The following is a 15,645-nucleotide window of genomic DNA, read 5'->3' as shown; positions in this document are numbered from 1 at the left end:
GGTGTCTCAAGGACGTCTCTGTTGTGTTTCATATCCCAGCCTGAATGCTCCAGGGGCATTTATTACCTACAATTCAAAATGTTAATGAATAAAAGTCCTTGAGGCTCTCCTCTGGTGAGATTGGTGGGAGCCATTTTGCCAGCCCCACGTGGACAGGCTGCCAGGTTGCCAATAGCGATATAAAATCCATGACAGACGGCTGGGGTGGATCCAATATAGTGGTGTGCCTGGGGTTTGGCGGATGTCATTGTTCATAAAAGAGATAAATACTTTCTATGGGAAGTTGAAAGGGAGCCAGGCCATGAAAGGAATAAGAAGAGGGCTTTTTATGCAGTGGCGGTTGGAAGGCAAAAAATGGATAGGTCAGCACACTCTATGCCAAGCAAAGCAGTCATTCTAGTGGCACCACTGGCCCCCTGATTTCCTACCCCCTCCCCTCTGCAGCCTCTGGCTGAGGGAAAGTCCCCTTCTGCTCTCATTAATGGGTCGGCGCCTGTTCCTGCTCCCATGGCAGAACTCACATTTACTTCAATGGGAGCATGGTCTGGTGGGAGGAGAAGCTCTGGAGTCTTTGGGGCTGCATGTGGCATCTACCTTCCTGGTTCTCTGGGCAGGGATAGAGATCCACCTACTTCATACCACCCACAGACCTGGAGCCAAATTTTAGTGCGGGTGTCAGCAGGTACATTTCCATGAAGCTGGATCTTCTCATGCTAGTGGTGAATTTAGTCACTGCAGAGGGTAGCATTTTGGGATGGAAGGAGGTTGTGTGACTATCCCTCCATCTATCCGTTCGTAGCCTCCTGTAGTTTGTGCTCTTCTCATTGCTGCCTTTGGTGAGTGTGTTCTCCACATTCAGGAGTTGCTTCTGAATCCCCATAGACCTCTTCTACACGAGATATTTATTCCATACAATTTCCCACGATTGCCTCCAGGGATGCAGCTCCAGTAGTGGCAACTGTGATGGGAACACTAATGTTGACAGGCCTCTGGTGGCTGCCAGCCACTAACCACTGTTTATTCTAAACCTTCCTTAATCTGTGGCTCAGACCCTGGGGCCTGCTCTGCACACATGATCCCATCGCTGGCAGGAGCAAAAGTGGAAAATTGCGTGAGTGGGGAAAAGAAGCTAGTGTAGAAACGGCCATAGTACCCATCCCTCTCTCTTCCCCCACTCCATTTCTTCCAGTTGGACACTGGGACAAAGCCTGAAGTGGAGCCTGGTGGAGCTCTCTAATAGTTTGGAGGAGGTGAAGCGATTGAGTTTTTACCCCTATGTGCTAGCTACCCCCTTTCATACCGTGGAGGGACCATTCCTAATGGTGAGAAGGGAGTTGAGTCCCCATTGCCCATCCACTACTTGGAGCCTCTGGACTGAGACCCACCCTACTTATTTCACGTATGATTCTGCCCAGTGAAATGAGTGAAGGGAAGGTGGCTGTAGCTCTGGGTCCCAAGGGATTGTTTGGGGCTGGGAGGAGGAGCCAATCAGGACAGAAGGAACTCATGCGCCATGACAAAATAAATGCTTTGCAGGCCTAGCAACACATGGATTGTGGAGAAGTGGGTTTTTCTCTTAATTGTTAGGATGGAAATCCTGTTGAAACTGCAGCCCTCGAAAGAGGCAAGTCATTGGATTCTTGTACCCGGAGCATGTCGTGAGAACTGCGATGGCCTCTGGGCTGGGTAGGTGGGGATTAGTCTTTCCTCATTTGAAAGAGCTTTCTGGTGGTATAAGAGAGTTCCCATAGTGAGGCTGGGAAAGTCCTGGGCAGGAAGCCATTGCTGAGTTAAGGCATTCAGCTGCTAATGATCCTCGCCAGCTGAACCTCAAGGCTCCAACATGCAAGAGCCTGGTTAACTCTACAGTGAAGAAATACCCGAAGTGATTGTTAAAATAATCCCCTGCTCTGTACAAAGGGGAAGCATCGGGGGAAAAGTTTAGTCACCCTGCTAGCTTTCCATCCATGCTCTCGAGAACCCTCATGTCTCCTGGCCAAATCTAATAGACAAGCAAGGGGGCATCCGCAGTCAGGGTCCGTTCTCTTGGGTGTTCTGATATCCCAGTAATATTCATGAGGGGAGACTTTCACTCTTAAAGAGACACTATCAATCTTCATAGACATGAAGTGATCCATTTCCTCTACCCCTTCTCTCTAACGTTATCTTTGGGAGGTAAAGAGGATTTTCCCCCTTTCACCATGTCTGTCTGTCTCTCTCCAACATATTTGCAGTGATGCTGTAGCCATGCTGGTCCCAGGCTCTGAGAGAGACAAGGTAGGTGAGGTGATCTCTTTTATTGGACCAACTTCTGTTGGTGGTAAAGGGACAAACTTTTGAGCTTCACACAGCTCTTCTTCAGGACTAGGAGAAGTTACTAGAGTGTCTAAGCTAAATACAAGTTGAGACAGACAATCTGGTTGACTTCCCCAGACCTGCAGACCTCTGTTAAGCTTGAAAGCTTGTTCCTCTTCCACCAACTGAAGTTGATCCAATAAAATATATCTTACCTACCTTATCTTCAGCATGACTTCTGAAGTGGAGGGTTAAAAGGCTGGTTTGTGCTCCCCATGCAATAATGGTGTGTTAATGAAAAACACAGCTCTTAAAACAGGACCTGCAGTGGTCAAGACAGGTCATTCTTTAAATAGTCTTTAATAACTTAGTCCCTTTAAGAAGTGAGATAAGGGCTGACGTGTAGTTTGCCTTGCTAAAAATGTTGAAGTATTATCTGCATCTAATCTGCAGCCAGAGCTCCTCCCTCTTTTGTGTAGGGTCTTTGAGGAGGAGGGGCGCTCTGGACCTGCAAGTAGAGCCTGGACCTTTTGATAATGTGATCAAATCTATGGTGGTTCTGTTTCTGGAATGAATGTCCAGAATTCCAGACACCAGTTACCAGAGCCCTGAACCAAGAGCCTGGCTGGCAAGCTGAGTTCTGCTTTCCGTTCCTTGCCTAAATTATTTGTCTTTCCCAGCCTGCACCATATGTTTGTACGTACCACCCAGACTTGTATACATGGTGTCCGAGGACCACAGTCCTTTTAGCCTACTGGGCTGTGACTGGGTGGGCATGTGATGGCAAGCAGAGAAACCTCAAATCTAATGAACCTACTTTACATGCATCCTTCCCCTGCTGCTGAGCAAACAACATCTTTCAGGAAAAGCACTGTGCAAATTGTTTTGGCCACAGGCTGTTGGCCATTCTGATCTTCAAAGTCATTTGCCCATATCAACTATTGATCCCCTCTGTGCATGAATATTAGCCCCTGGATGCAGAGATTCCTTGGGAGTAGTTTTGACAACTTGTGTTAGCGTTTAGAACTTCTGAAGATTTCCATTAGTTACAGGTTTGTTAGCTTCACCAGATCATCAAGTTGTAGGCAAATGATAACTAATACAAAACCTCCTTTAGAATTTCCAGTTCCCATTGTTTGCCTGGGGTTCTTCTGTGCCTGTTGCATCGAGGGTCTGAGAAACTTGAAAGCCACTAAGGATAGCTGCCTTTCAAGTGCCTCCTACCCTGATTTGCCACCAGAGGCAGCAGAAACTTAAATGGAAATCAAATTTCAACCCCTACTTACATTAAAAATCCTACATTGCAAATGCTGAGCATTTGACTAAGGTTTGTGTGCACCTGATATGTAGGGCTGCCTTCCCTCCAGTCCTCTCCCGGCATTACTAGGAACATCATCTTTAACAAGGTTATCCTGCCTCCTGCAAGTCGTGTTAGCTCTGAATCTCTAAATTCCTGTTAGACCCTTGTAAATTATCATCAGTGTGTTGCAGCAATGCCCCAGACACCATTGTGTTGATGAGGGGGTGTGCATCACAGCGTATGTACACACTGCCACTTATGTCGGTATGAGTTATGTCACTCGGGCGTGTGAATAAGCCACTCGCTGAGCGACATAAGTTACATTGACCTAAGCGCCGATGTAGACAGTGCTATGTCCGTGGGAGAGCTTCTCCTGCTGACATAGCTACCACCGCTCACGGGGAGTGGAGTCATTCAGTTGACGGGAGAGCTCTCTCCCATCGGCTTAGAGCATCTGCACTAAGTGGCATAGCTGCAAGCTCTGTTGTGTAGCCATAGCCCTGGTGGTAATTCTACTGGCAGTGGGGCTGTTGAGGGCATTTGAAGCCTGGGACAAATATTTTAACTTCTTTCTTCCCTTCCTAAATGCAGGCACCCGTCAAGCTCAGGCCCCAGGTAAATGTCCCCTGCTCTCCCCTACAACTCATTCTGTGGCTGATAGTTTCCATTTGAATGGAGTGTTGTAGAAGAACAGCTGATCTCTGAGAATGTGGTTGGGCTCATTGCTGGTGTGGTGTACGGGGTAAGGAGGGAGACAAGCTAAAGGAGAGGGGCTGATCAACTGTAGCACCTGTGGCTTCTTCCCATCCTGAATATAGGGAGGCCCGTATTGAGAGAGCATGGAGATGGCCAAGCTGAAGTTTCTGAGAGGCAGATAGAAGACAGAATCCCTTCGGGCTGCTGCTCTGGAAGAAGCAAAGTGCTGTAATTGGTGGGTGTTGCCTGCAGCAGCCCAGGACGGAAGGCGCATGGTAATGAGCAGTGGCCTGACCAGACGATGAAAGCCTATTCTACTAACGAGGTTATGCCTGGTGGCGACTTCAGCAGCCCTTCATTATTTTATTAATCCAGAAGCTCTGGCGCTGCATGCTCTGATGGAAGCTGGAATGATAACCACAGTAAGTGATTGCTTCCTGCAGCCAGCCTGACAGGGAGTACAGGCACTAAGTAGTGCCAATAAATCAGAGGTGGGAGAGCCAGCAGGAGAATGGGGCCACAATAAGAGTCAGGGCTGATGTGAGCTGAATGTACAAAGTTTATTTTATATGTTGCGCTCGAAAGGTCCCGGTTCAGGCTGCTGGGCTGGAAGCAGTCAGGAGATAAAGCTAGAATGTTTGAGCTCGCGCCAAAGCAGCAGAAGGGAACTCTACACAGATACAACATTCCACACATAGAACAGGGAACAGAACCTTTTCCTCCTCCCCGTTTAATCCCAGTGGCAAACATGTAGCTAGTTTCTACTGGCAACATGTTCCTGCTCTTTCTTCCCTCTTAATAGCTTTGCATGTGTTCGTCCACCTTCATGGAAAAGCTAGCGGCTGTACTGCACCCCTCAGACAGAAGGCCTGCCTATCTGCCCTGCTCTGGCGTTGGCGGGCAAGTTGGGTGTAGTGTCTCAGGCCAGATCCCAGTAGGTACAGGAGTGGGAAGGGAGTGATCCTTGGATCTTTGTGGAGGATGCTGGGGTCCCTCCTGAAAGATGGGGTGCAGAGTGTTGTGGAGGAGATCGTCTTGGTACCCTTGTATCCTTATCAATATGGTAGCGTTCATTACACTGGTAACTAATACTGGTTTTGCTAAGGGCTCTCATTGGCCAGTTGGATCTATTCAGAGGCATCTGAGACATGTCCTAATATCCAGAAGTCGTAGCTAGAGAAATGAATGGACTCTGCTGCAAACAGACAGTAGTTCTGGGTGTAAGTGGGTGTACTGCAGGAGCAAGGACTGGAACAATCAACTCCAAAACCACAGTCACCACCACTTCAATGAAAGGCAATCTCCTTGATATGGCAGTCATGGCAGTAGGGGCAAGTCCTTTATGGGACAGACAACATTCTTCACTCCTACCCCTAAAGACAGAATACTGCAGTGGGATCTCATCACTGAAACTAAAGAACTGGAAATAACTATAGGGCGGTCCCTTTTCTAACAGGGCAGCCTCTTGGAGCTGGAATCGAATTTGGTTTAGACCAAATCTGTAGTGGGAGCAGAACTATAATAGCTGCGTCTCTGGTTAACAATGGGGGTAGCTTGCAGGGTTGTAGCACAGATTTTTTTTACCCAGTGTTGACATGGATTCTGTTCTTTCCTCCGAGGAACATGCTGTAACCACCAGCTTCCTTAGGCTAGAGCACCAGCATGTCCAAGAGCCCAGTCTGCACTGGTTGGGTAAATGTTGTGAGAACCCTGTTAGCCCCAGCCATGCTTGGACAGGATAAGAAGTGAACCACTTCCTCGCCCACTTACACTTGTATTGCAAAATTATTCCATTTAAAAAGTTCCAATTTTTCTGTAGGAACTGTTTTTCCTAGTGGAATGAATGATGCTTCAAAACACGCCCCCCCCCCCCCCCCAAAATAAATTGGGGATAGATATGAGAATTGGTAATTTTTAAAAAAAAGTTCTCTACTAGCAACACATCAGTTCCAGGGTGGGTGTTCTGGTTCACAGCATATTCTAGATGCGAGAAGCAAAGTGGATGGAACAGAGAACACCCAATCCCAAGTAATGCATCCCTGTTGACTTAAAACAGTAAGTGAAGTGTTGTCCTGAGGACGTTCCCCACCATATTCCTGATCAGGACCTCGGAGCAACCAAAGAAACTAGAAAATCCATCTTGTGAGAGGACTTTGGGAGTTTAGTCAGTGCTGGCTGGATGCCCATGCAGTGCAGACATTATTAGTAAAGCCCATAGTCACGCACCTCACTATTGTAGCTCAGTGCATCAATTTAAGGAGCTCCTGGGAACCTGTGTGACAGCCCTGATTGCTGGGTCGAGTCAGCCCTGCTGTATGATCATTGTACCAATGTGGCTAAACGAGTTTCCCATTTCCCCTTTCACTGATTAAAGAATCTCTGGCTTTCTAGGAGGCCTGTCTGTGTGCTCCTGCTGTCTGGCTTTCCCCAGTCAGTGGGGGAAGGGGAGATACTGCAGGCTGCTGGGAGCTTATTGCTGTTTCCTGTCTTGTCTGAGCTCTTGTTCTCTCTGAGGTGATGGGCTGGGATCTGCTCGGGTTCAAACCAGCTGCTCTTTGTGTTCCTGCCAAAGACATCCCAGCAGCAAAGTGAAATTGCAGCCCTTCCCTCCCACATTTTGCCCCCCTGGCCCTCCCAAGCCCTCCTCATCCAGACAGAGCAGCTGGTGGAATGAGATGGAGGAGGATGAGTTAGGGTAACACTTTTAGCAGATGATGATGGAAAAGGTAGCAACTCTCCCCTTCCAGCACTGTCCGATCAGAGGAAATGCACATCACCCTCTTCCAGAAACTCATTGAGATCCATTCATAGCAATGCAATGCTGGCCTCGCCTCCCTCCCTTCTCCCCACAGCTCCATCCCCAGCAAACCGAGCTGCTCCCAGAGCAGGCAGGTAGCAGCTGGTGGTAGGCAGGCTGCTGGAGTGCACCTGGCTTTGCCTTCCAGCACTGACCCAGTCTGCAAAGCCTAGAAGCCTGGGGGTAACTCGGCTCCTCAGCACAGATGACAGCTAAGAAGCTGGAGGTGGGCAGGGGGCAGTGGCATATCGAGGCAGGTGTTAAGAAGGAGAGGGAATGAAATTTGAAAATAATTGTTGATGAAATGTCGGTTTTGTGTTGCCCGGTCTGGGTTTGTAATCCCTGGGACCCAGTGTCCCACCCCCAGAGGGTGAGGGTAACATTTTGACAGGGGAAAGGCAACCTCTTCAGTCTCTGCCTAGAGCCAAAGAGAGGGTTAATCCAGGATGGTCTGAGCATGGGGAGTGGGAGAGGTGACTGGGCAACAAGGCAAGTGGTTGTGGGAACAGTGAGAAGGGGAGGGGGACTCACCTTGGGCACTGGCCTAAGGAAATATTGCCCTGTTGTTCGCTCCCCACCCAGCATATGCCTGGAACAGAGAAAGTGGTTCTGGAGTGGTGAGGATGGTGGGAACATCAGCCACAGAGTAAAGAAACAGGGCAAACCATGCCCTGTGGGGTGGAAGCAAAGCTCCTCCTTTCTCTTTGCATTGTGACTTTAGACCATGTGAGCACCTGAGGAGACCAGACATCCCAGCTGTTCTGTGATTCTAGTGCCACCCTCTTTATTTGGGAGGGGAAGGTACATACACAGCCCCTGAGAAGATGAAACCGGGAGGTGTATCAGGGCCTGGCCTAGAAGGGGTTAAAACGTAGAAGTCCCCATTTGGTGCTTCGTGGTTTGGCTGAGGGCAGTTTCTGCAGCCCCCCTCTCCTCGTGATTACCTGCTTCCCTTTAGAGCTGGGACAGGCTAGGCCAAGTGGAGGGCAGGGTCAGGGAGAGTTCCTTTGCGGGTACCTCTGGAGCTGTGACGTGGGCTCTGTGTTCACTCAGCAGATTGGAAACACATGTTGACAGGATGAAAGGCTGGTCTCTGAAGGCAGCAGACTGAGTCCCTGAATCAACCCAGCGCTCCAGGGAATAAAATTTTACATTTGCAGTAATGAAGTTCTTAAAACGCTGATAAGTTTGATAGAAAACTCAGCAGAGCTCTGTCCTGGCTCCCTTTCTTACTGATCCTGGAGCTGCTTTGTCATTTGGCCTTAGACCAAGTGGGGAGGGGAGCTTGTTTTGCTCACGGACTTCACAAGCAAAGGAAGTGGCTGTTTGGCCACCCTATGTTTCTGGGGCCTCAGCCTCTCATGCAGTCTCAGCAACTCTTGGGCCTGCTGAATCTCACCTTCCAGCAGTGGTCAGGAAACGGCGAGCCTGGGGAAGGTCCCCTGTATTGCAAGGTTGGCCCTGTGGATGTTGTCATCCTTGGAAGCAACTGTGTGCGTGTGCATGCATGTGTGTCTTACTCCTGCTTTAGGATAGAAGGAGTGATGCATCATATGCACTCCCTCATCCAGACAGGCTAGGATTCATGTGTGGATTGGGAAGAGGGGTGGCCAAATGGTAGGTGGATTATTATTAATTCATATTCCAGTCATGTCTAGAGGCCCCAGTGGGGGATCAGGGTTCCATTGTGCTAAGTGATGTAAAACAGTCGCTGTCCCCACAGACCTGTAATTACCACAAGTGTCAGGCACAGGGTAGCCCTCTTGGGAATATGGCCAGACAACTAGCAGTTGATGAACATGCTGGCAAATTTGCTTACAGCTAAAGCTGGCCAGGTGTTCCCAGGTTGTTGGGAACATACTGGTTTTTGGGGCTTGCCCTGGCATCCTGGCTGTTTTTTAAATGCTGAAATGCCATAGACCGTATTGTATTCACAGGGGAGTTGTCTACGGGCCCCACGGATGAGTTAGCTGGACTCCCAAGTTCCTTAGTAAAGTGAAACTGGTGGAAGTAAAACTGGAAGGCCAGGGGATGTGTGGTTACCCTCTCCCTTTCCTTCCCCCACATGCTGCCAATACCTTTCCCAACTCCAGGACAAGCCCTCCTGCTACCTTATTTCCACCCACCTACCCACCATTTCACCCCTTGTGAAATGCTCTCCTGCTCTGACGATCTGCTCCCAAAACCCTGATGTACATCCCCTCCTTCCCATAGTAGTATCTAGCAAGATGTTTGGGTTTGGCGTTCAAGAATCTGATCTTCCCCAATACAGTGGTCAGTCTCTGTCTCTCGTCCCTGAGGGAATCTCAACACTCTGAGAAATTGCAATGCTCCCTTTCCAGGAGCGTAGAGTAAATGAAATGCTTCCCTCTCCAGAAGTGTTCAATAAATATTTCTGTTCTGTATTTGGGAAAAAACAGATGATGTAGTTTCGTCATATGATGATAACACTCTTTCCATTCCACTGGTATCTCAGGGGGATGTTAAACAGCAGCTACTAGAGTTAGAGATTTTTAAATCAGCAGGTCCAGATAACTTGCATCCAAGAGCTCGAAGCTGGCAGAGAAACTTGAATGCATCCGATGAAGTGAGCTGTAGCTCACAAAAGCTTATGCTCAAATAAATTTGTTAGTCTCTAAGGTGCCACAAGTACTCCTTTTCTTTTTTCCATTAATGTTGATTTTCAATAAGTCGTGGAACACTGGGGTAGTTCCAAAAGACTGGAAGAAAGCTAGTGTTGTGCCAATATTTAGTGGGGGTGACCTGCATAATTATAGATAGGCCTGTTGTCCTGACATTGATTCCAGGCAAGATAATGGAGCGGCTGATACAGGACCTGATTAATAAAGAATTAAAAGAGGGTAATATAATTAATGCCAATCAATATAGGTTTATGGAATATAGATTCTATCAAACTAACTTGATTTTTTTAAATGAGATTACAATTTTGTTTGATAACGGTAACAGTGTTGATTTAAAATATTTAGATTTCTGTAAGGTGTTTCATTTGGTACCGCATAACATTTTGATTTAAAAAACTAGAATGAGATAAAATTAATATGGCACATATTAAGTGGATTAAAAAGGTCTCAAAATATAATTGTAAATGCGGAACAATCATCGAGCCAATGTGTTTCTAGTGGGGTCCTGTCTGGAACTGTTCTTGGCCCTACACTATTTAACATTTTTATCAGTGACCTGGAAGAAAACATAAAATCATCACTGATAAAGTTGACAGAGTTTGCAGATGATGCACAAATTGGGGCAATGGTAAACAATGAAGAGGACAGGTCACTGATTCAGAATGATCTGGATCGTTTGGTTAACTGGGCACAAGCAAGCAATAAGTATTTTAATATGGCTAAATGTAAATGTATACATCTAGGATCAAGGAATGTAGGCCATAATTACAGGATGGGGGGCTTTGTTGGGAAGCAATGATTCTGAAAAAGGTTTGGGGGCTCATGCTGGATAATCAACTGAACCTCTGCTCCCAATGCAATATTGTGGCCAAAAGGGCTAATGCCTTTCTTGGATACGTAAATGGAAGAATCTCATGTAGGAGTGGAGAGGTTATTTTACCCCTGCATTTGGATCCGTGTGACCGCTGCTGGAATACTGTGCCTACTTCTTGCGCGCCCCCCCCCCCTCCATTTAAGTAGGATGTTTATAAATTGGAGACAGTTCAGATAAGAGCCACATGAATGATTAAAGGATTAGAAAACTTGCCTTATGGTGATAGGCTCAAGGAGCTCAATCTATTTAGTTTAAGAAAGAGATTGTTAAGGGCGATTGGATTATGATCTATAAGTACCTACACTGGGAACAAATATTTAATAATGGGTTCTTCAGTCTAGCAGAGAAAGGTATAACATGATCCAATGGCTGGAAGTTGAAGTTAGTTAAATTCAGACTATAAATAAGGTGTACCTTTTTAACAGTGAGAATAATTAACTATTAGAATAACTTGCCAAGGGTTGTGGTGGATTCTATGTCACTGGCAATTTTTAAATCATGATTGGATGTTTTTGTAAAAGATCTGCTCTAGGAGTTATTTGGGGGAAGTTCTATGGCCTGTGTTACACAGGAGGTCAGACTATGATTACAATGGTTCTTTCCGCCCTGAGAATCTGTGAGTCTCCAGATGTCTTCACAGTAGTGTTTCATGTTCAGCAGGAGCTTATGTTTGTGTTAAAATCACATTGGATTACTGCTAGCGTACAAGCTGGGCCCCCTCTGCTGGAAATGTCTTGGTCAAACCAACACTAGTTCCTGTCCTGTTTCTCCAAGCCACCATGTCAGAACTTTGGTTCCCAGGCCAGGCAGCTAGGGAGGGCAAGTGGGGAACCTTTCAAGAACTGAACTTCACTGTGTAAAAAGGCTCCTGTAAAGGAATGCACATCAGTGGGAGAAACAGCTGTTTGAAAGGCTGATCATGCTGGGCGTCCTCCATTGGACAAGCAGCTGGTCACATGGTGAGTCAGTGGCAAAGCAAGGGATAGAACCCGGGGTCCTGTCTCAAGGCCTCTGCTCTAACCACTAAACCACACTGATATGTGTTATCTCAAAGTTAGATGGCTCACTGTATCCCCTTTCTTTGCTGATCTTCCCCTTTTCTCTTCTTTTCAGGGAACCCAATGGAAAGAAGAAGTCTGGTAAGGACAATTTTTTCTTCTTTAATTTCAGCATCTCCTTCCTTTTGTCTTGCTGCCATTGTAACCTGTCCACACAGTACAAGTTTTGGAGGGTGGGGGGAAGAGTCCATAACATCAGCTTGTACACATCCATTGATCAGCTGCAGCACCAATAAGTGGTGGGAGAGAGGTTGGCGGTCATCATCTTAGAAGCTCCATCTGGAGTCACAGAAGTGGAGCAAGCCTCTCTGCTTGGATCTTTCCCTTCCTCTGCTCCGTAACTTGGTTACTGCTTCACCCCAGATGCTGGTGGGCGAGATTGGGCAAGGGATGAGTGTGAACAGAAGGCTGATTTCCCGGCAGCCCATCCATGTGTTTCACGGCAAACCATTGTGAGCTCCAATTCTAGGCTCTTCTCTGCCTCCTGTATGGTGTCTCTGCAGGTATATAGGGGCCTCCAAATATAATGGACTTCCCCTGCCCTTTTAGAGTGTACTACATATAAGGGGCAGAGGGAATCCTCTGGTGACATGGGGACAGTGGAACAACCCTCTTCCATTACCCCTTGCAGACCTCAGCATAGGGATGTGCTGGGGCAGTTAGGAGGGCAGACGGAGCATAGCTGCAGTGTATTGCTCTCCACTTCTTCAGGGCTACAGGATTGTTTGTTGTTGATCTAACATTTCCACCATCACCTTCACCTCCATGTTTATTTCCCCTTTCCTCATGCTTTCTTTCTCCACCATTTTGTTCCTTCATTAGGGTTTATCCAGAGAACGGCTTCTTTCCTTCAGAGAGGTAGTAACAGCCACTCCCCGCTTGGGCTTTGCTCTTGCTTTGCCTTTCTGCTGGGTGACACCGGCTGTTTCTGTGTGGGGAAATCAGGGGCCCCTTGCAAGAAGCTATCTCACACCCCACAGCTCTGTTTTGTTGCTGGTTGACTTGAGGGATTGATGAGGGGCTGGGAAAAGAACATCCACTGGGTTTTGTGACTGTCCACTCGGGATGAAAAGGCCCATACAAGAGTCTTCTGTTGAGCCCTGACTACTAGATCTGAGTAGCTCAGTACAGTCTGTGCAGATTGGAGGGACTATCCTAAAGGTCTTCAGGCAGAGGGCAGAAGCTTTGTTTTGGGCTGGAAATGTGGAGCTGCAGGTGTCAGTCAATCCCTGCTCCTGGAGAATTGGCCTGGGCGTGTGATATATTGGATGTGTTGACAGAGCTGTGTACACACACCCAAAGTCTTAGCTCCATCTTCTGTGTTCTCTTTGGCTCTGAAGGGCATCCCTCCAACACAAGACTTCACGGTGTCTTTCTCATCAGGTACCTACCATTGATTCTGGGCTTTGGTGCTGATATCTATTATTCCTTTATCCTTCTTTTCTGTCTCTTGGTACATCTATAGCTTGTGCCTTTTTGGAAAGTTCCCACCATCAGTTGGTCTGAACAAAGCTTCTGGAGGACTATTAAGAACTTTCCAGTCAAATATTGCCCTACCACGTGATGGCAGAGAGAACAATGGCCCCCTGAGAAGACAGGGTTTTCTTTGTTCTTGGGGCACATCGTGCCCTTGGTGTTATCTGGTGTATTGCCTAGTAGGATTTTAGCTATATAGCACAGCACTGTTGGATGGTGGTTCCTCTTTTCTCTGGCTCTCACTGCCACTAGGTGCAGCTCTCTAAACCGGACCCTATGGCATGGCTTATACAACTCTCAGGTGCCAACTGCAGGAGCTTTCCACTGCTCTTTAGTGTCAGGCCGTGGCTGAGTCTCCTGTGGCAAAACAATGGGACAAGAGCAAAGTCTGCACGGAGATTAGAAAGCATAAGGTTGTGGTGTAAGCTTAGGTGGTCCTTTGAGTGGTAGGTGAGAGAGCACAGAATGTGCCCCAGTGGTGTTGGGGACAAGTGTAGGCTGAAACTGTGGTTTCTCTTTTTCTTTTGCTAAAGCTGGTGAGCCTCTCGGTCTCATGAAATCCTTTTGTAGGACTGAGTGAGAGCAGCTGGCAGCTAAATGCGGGAGGGGAGGGTATTTGTATGCAGTGTGGAATCAATATATTGTTATTTCACCTCAACCCACCTGGACGGGGCAGAGGGAACCTTATGGTCTTGGGTAGCTTTGATCGAGAGAGTGTGCTAAAAATAGCAGCGTAGCCATGGCGGCAATGGGCTAGCTGCCAAGTACAATCCGGGCCAGAGGACTCAGGTGGCTAGCCTGAGCCACCACCCACACTGCCACGTCTACGCTGCTAATTTTAGCACACTTGCTCACTCAAAGCTAGTGTGTGTACATCCACCCAAGCTGGAAATTATACCTCCAGTTGTTTTGTGGACACGCCCTTAGTCCCACGGACCCAGTGGGAGTCGAGGACGATATCTGGAGTTGGGGCTGGGGGTGCAGGGAGTGTTTCTGTGGTTTAATATTCCCTGAGGGCAGAGTCACAGCAGCCACCTTAGAGTCCATGTCTGTCCGAGCTGCCAAAGGCTTTTCAGTTAGCTGCATTAGCAGATTTGCTCCACTTGCTGCTGCAAACCCACCAGCAGGCCAGGTTTATAGGCAGTGCCATTATGGTGAAAGGATTAGAGAGGCAGTGGTTTTATAGTCATCATTAACCTCTTGAATGATACTTGCTGTGCACCTGGAGGGGAAGCTACTGGTTGTTTGCTGTGGCACCTGCTGGATCACAGCCAAACTCTGCTACAGTAGGAGAACTCTGACTGCACCCATGCGGACAGAATTCCACCCTCATTCTGAAGGCCTGAGGGCTCTTAGGTAATGTACTGTAACAAGCAGGGGAAAGATGCTTGTGTAAATGTAACTTTAAGGCCTGGGGATGCCTCATGGCAAGATTCTTTTCAGAGACGATAGTTGATACCTTACATCTTCTAGCAGGGGATGGGCCCTTCCCTTTTCTCTCTTTAAGGGATCATTATTTTAAAGATCTTTGCTCCTCAGGTCCATTAGCTCTTGCTGCTTATCCCTTTCCTATGCTGAGCCTGACTCCACACACAGCAAGAAACAAAAATGTTGCTTTAATGCACATTGTCCCTAAGGAACTAACAACAAGCTGCTGGTAACAAATTCTCAGGGATAGAATTGTTTTCCAATTGCGTATTTCTCTGAGGATAGTCAAGAGGTGTCAGCTGCCCTTTAAGGTAACATTAAGAAGAACAATCACTCCAGGGCCAGTGGCAGGAACAATCCATGTTTATAAACTGGATTTTCGTGGATATAAACAAATGTGCTGTTAAATGGCCATGGGTAATGTGCTAAATCCCCTTAACCCTATTTGGTGAAGAATGAAAGGAGTGAGTTGCTCAATTCCCATTAAAAGTCAATGAGAGTTGGGCACTGTACATTATAGCCCCTTTGAAAATCTGTTCGATGGCTTGTGTGCTTCTGGAGGTCAGGCTAGATGCTGGGGGGCACAGGAAGACTCCGAAGTCTGATTTTGTCCCTAATTTGTTTGTGTTTAAACTGTTTTACAACCCCCCCCCGCACACACACTATTTTTTTAAAGCTTCCAATAGAAAATATTAAAGTAAATACACATTCACCTCTAAGGTGTGTACAACACACACACTGCGGCAGTGGGCTAGTGCTTGAGAATCCAAAAGTGAAAATGACATATATATATAACACACACACGTGCGCGCATGCAGAAACACGGTGGAACTCATCTACCAGATTCTCAAAGGTCTAGTAACGTAGATAAGGACATTTGGATGTTGGTTTTATTTTTAAATTATTCTTAACCTGGTCATGTCTCTTTAATTGTACTACGTGTTATTGTATTACAATACTGCCTAGAGATCCCAACCAAGATCAGGACATCATTGTGCTAGGCGCTGTACAAACAGAGGAAGAGACAGTCCCTACCTGAAGAGCTTCCATCTCAATAGGCAAGACAGACAAAGGGCAGC

The 15,645-nt window shown here is 47.2% G+C and overlaps 1 protein-coding gene across 3 annotated transcripts in view; it reads left to right on the top strand.

The window, feature by feature from the left end:
- The window catches only part of SH3PXD2B (SH3 and PX domains 2B), a 119,646-nt gene that overhangs the window by 82,767 nt on the left and 21,234 nt on the right, over positions 1-15,645 (top strand). The window contains exons 6-7 of one of the 3 annotated variants that reach the window (XM_073355809.1): positions 11,718-11,743; positions 12,485-12,520. The exons of 1 other annotated variant lie outside the window; for it this stretch is intronic. In XM_073355809.1, coding sequence (XP_073211910.1) covers positions 11,718-11,743; positions 12,485-12,520 — 62 coding nt within the window. The remainder of the gene's footprint in view (positions 1-11,717; positions 11,744-12,484; positions 12,521-15,645) is intronic. One more of the 3 variants, XM_073355810.1, reaches the window with a different exon arrangement.

This window comes from Lepidochelys kempii, chromosome 8, assembly GCF_965140265.1.
Source record: "Lepidochelys kempii isolate rLepKem1 chromosome 8, rLepKem1.hap2, whole genome shotgun sequence".
Lineage (NCBI taxonomy): Eukaryota > Metazoa > Chordata > Testudines > Cheloniidae > Lepidochelys > Lepidochelys kempii.
Note: the sequence above shows the minus strand (reverse complement) of the source record. Positions and strands in the feature narration are given on the sequence as shown.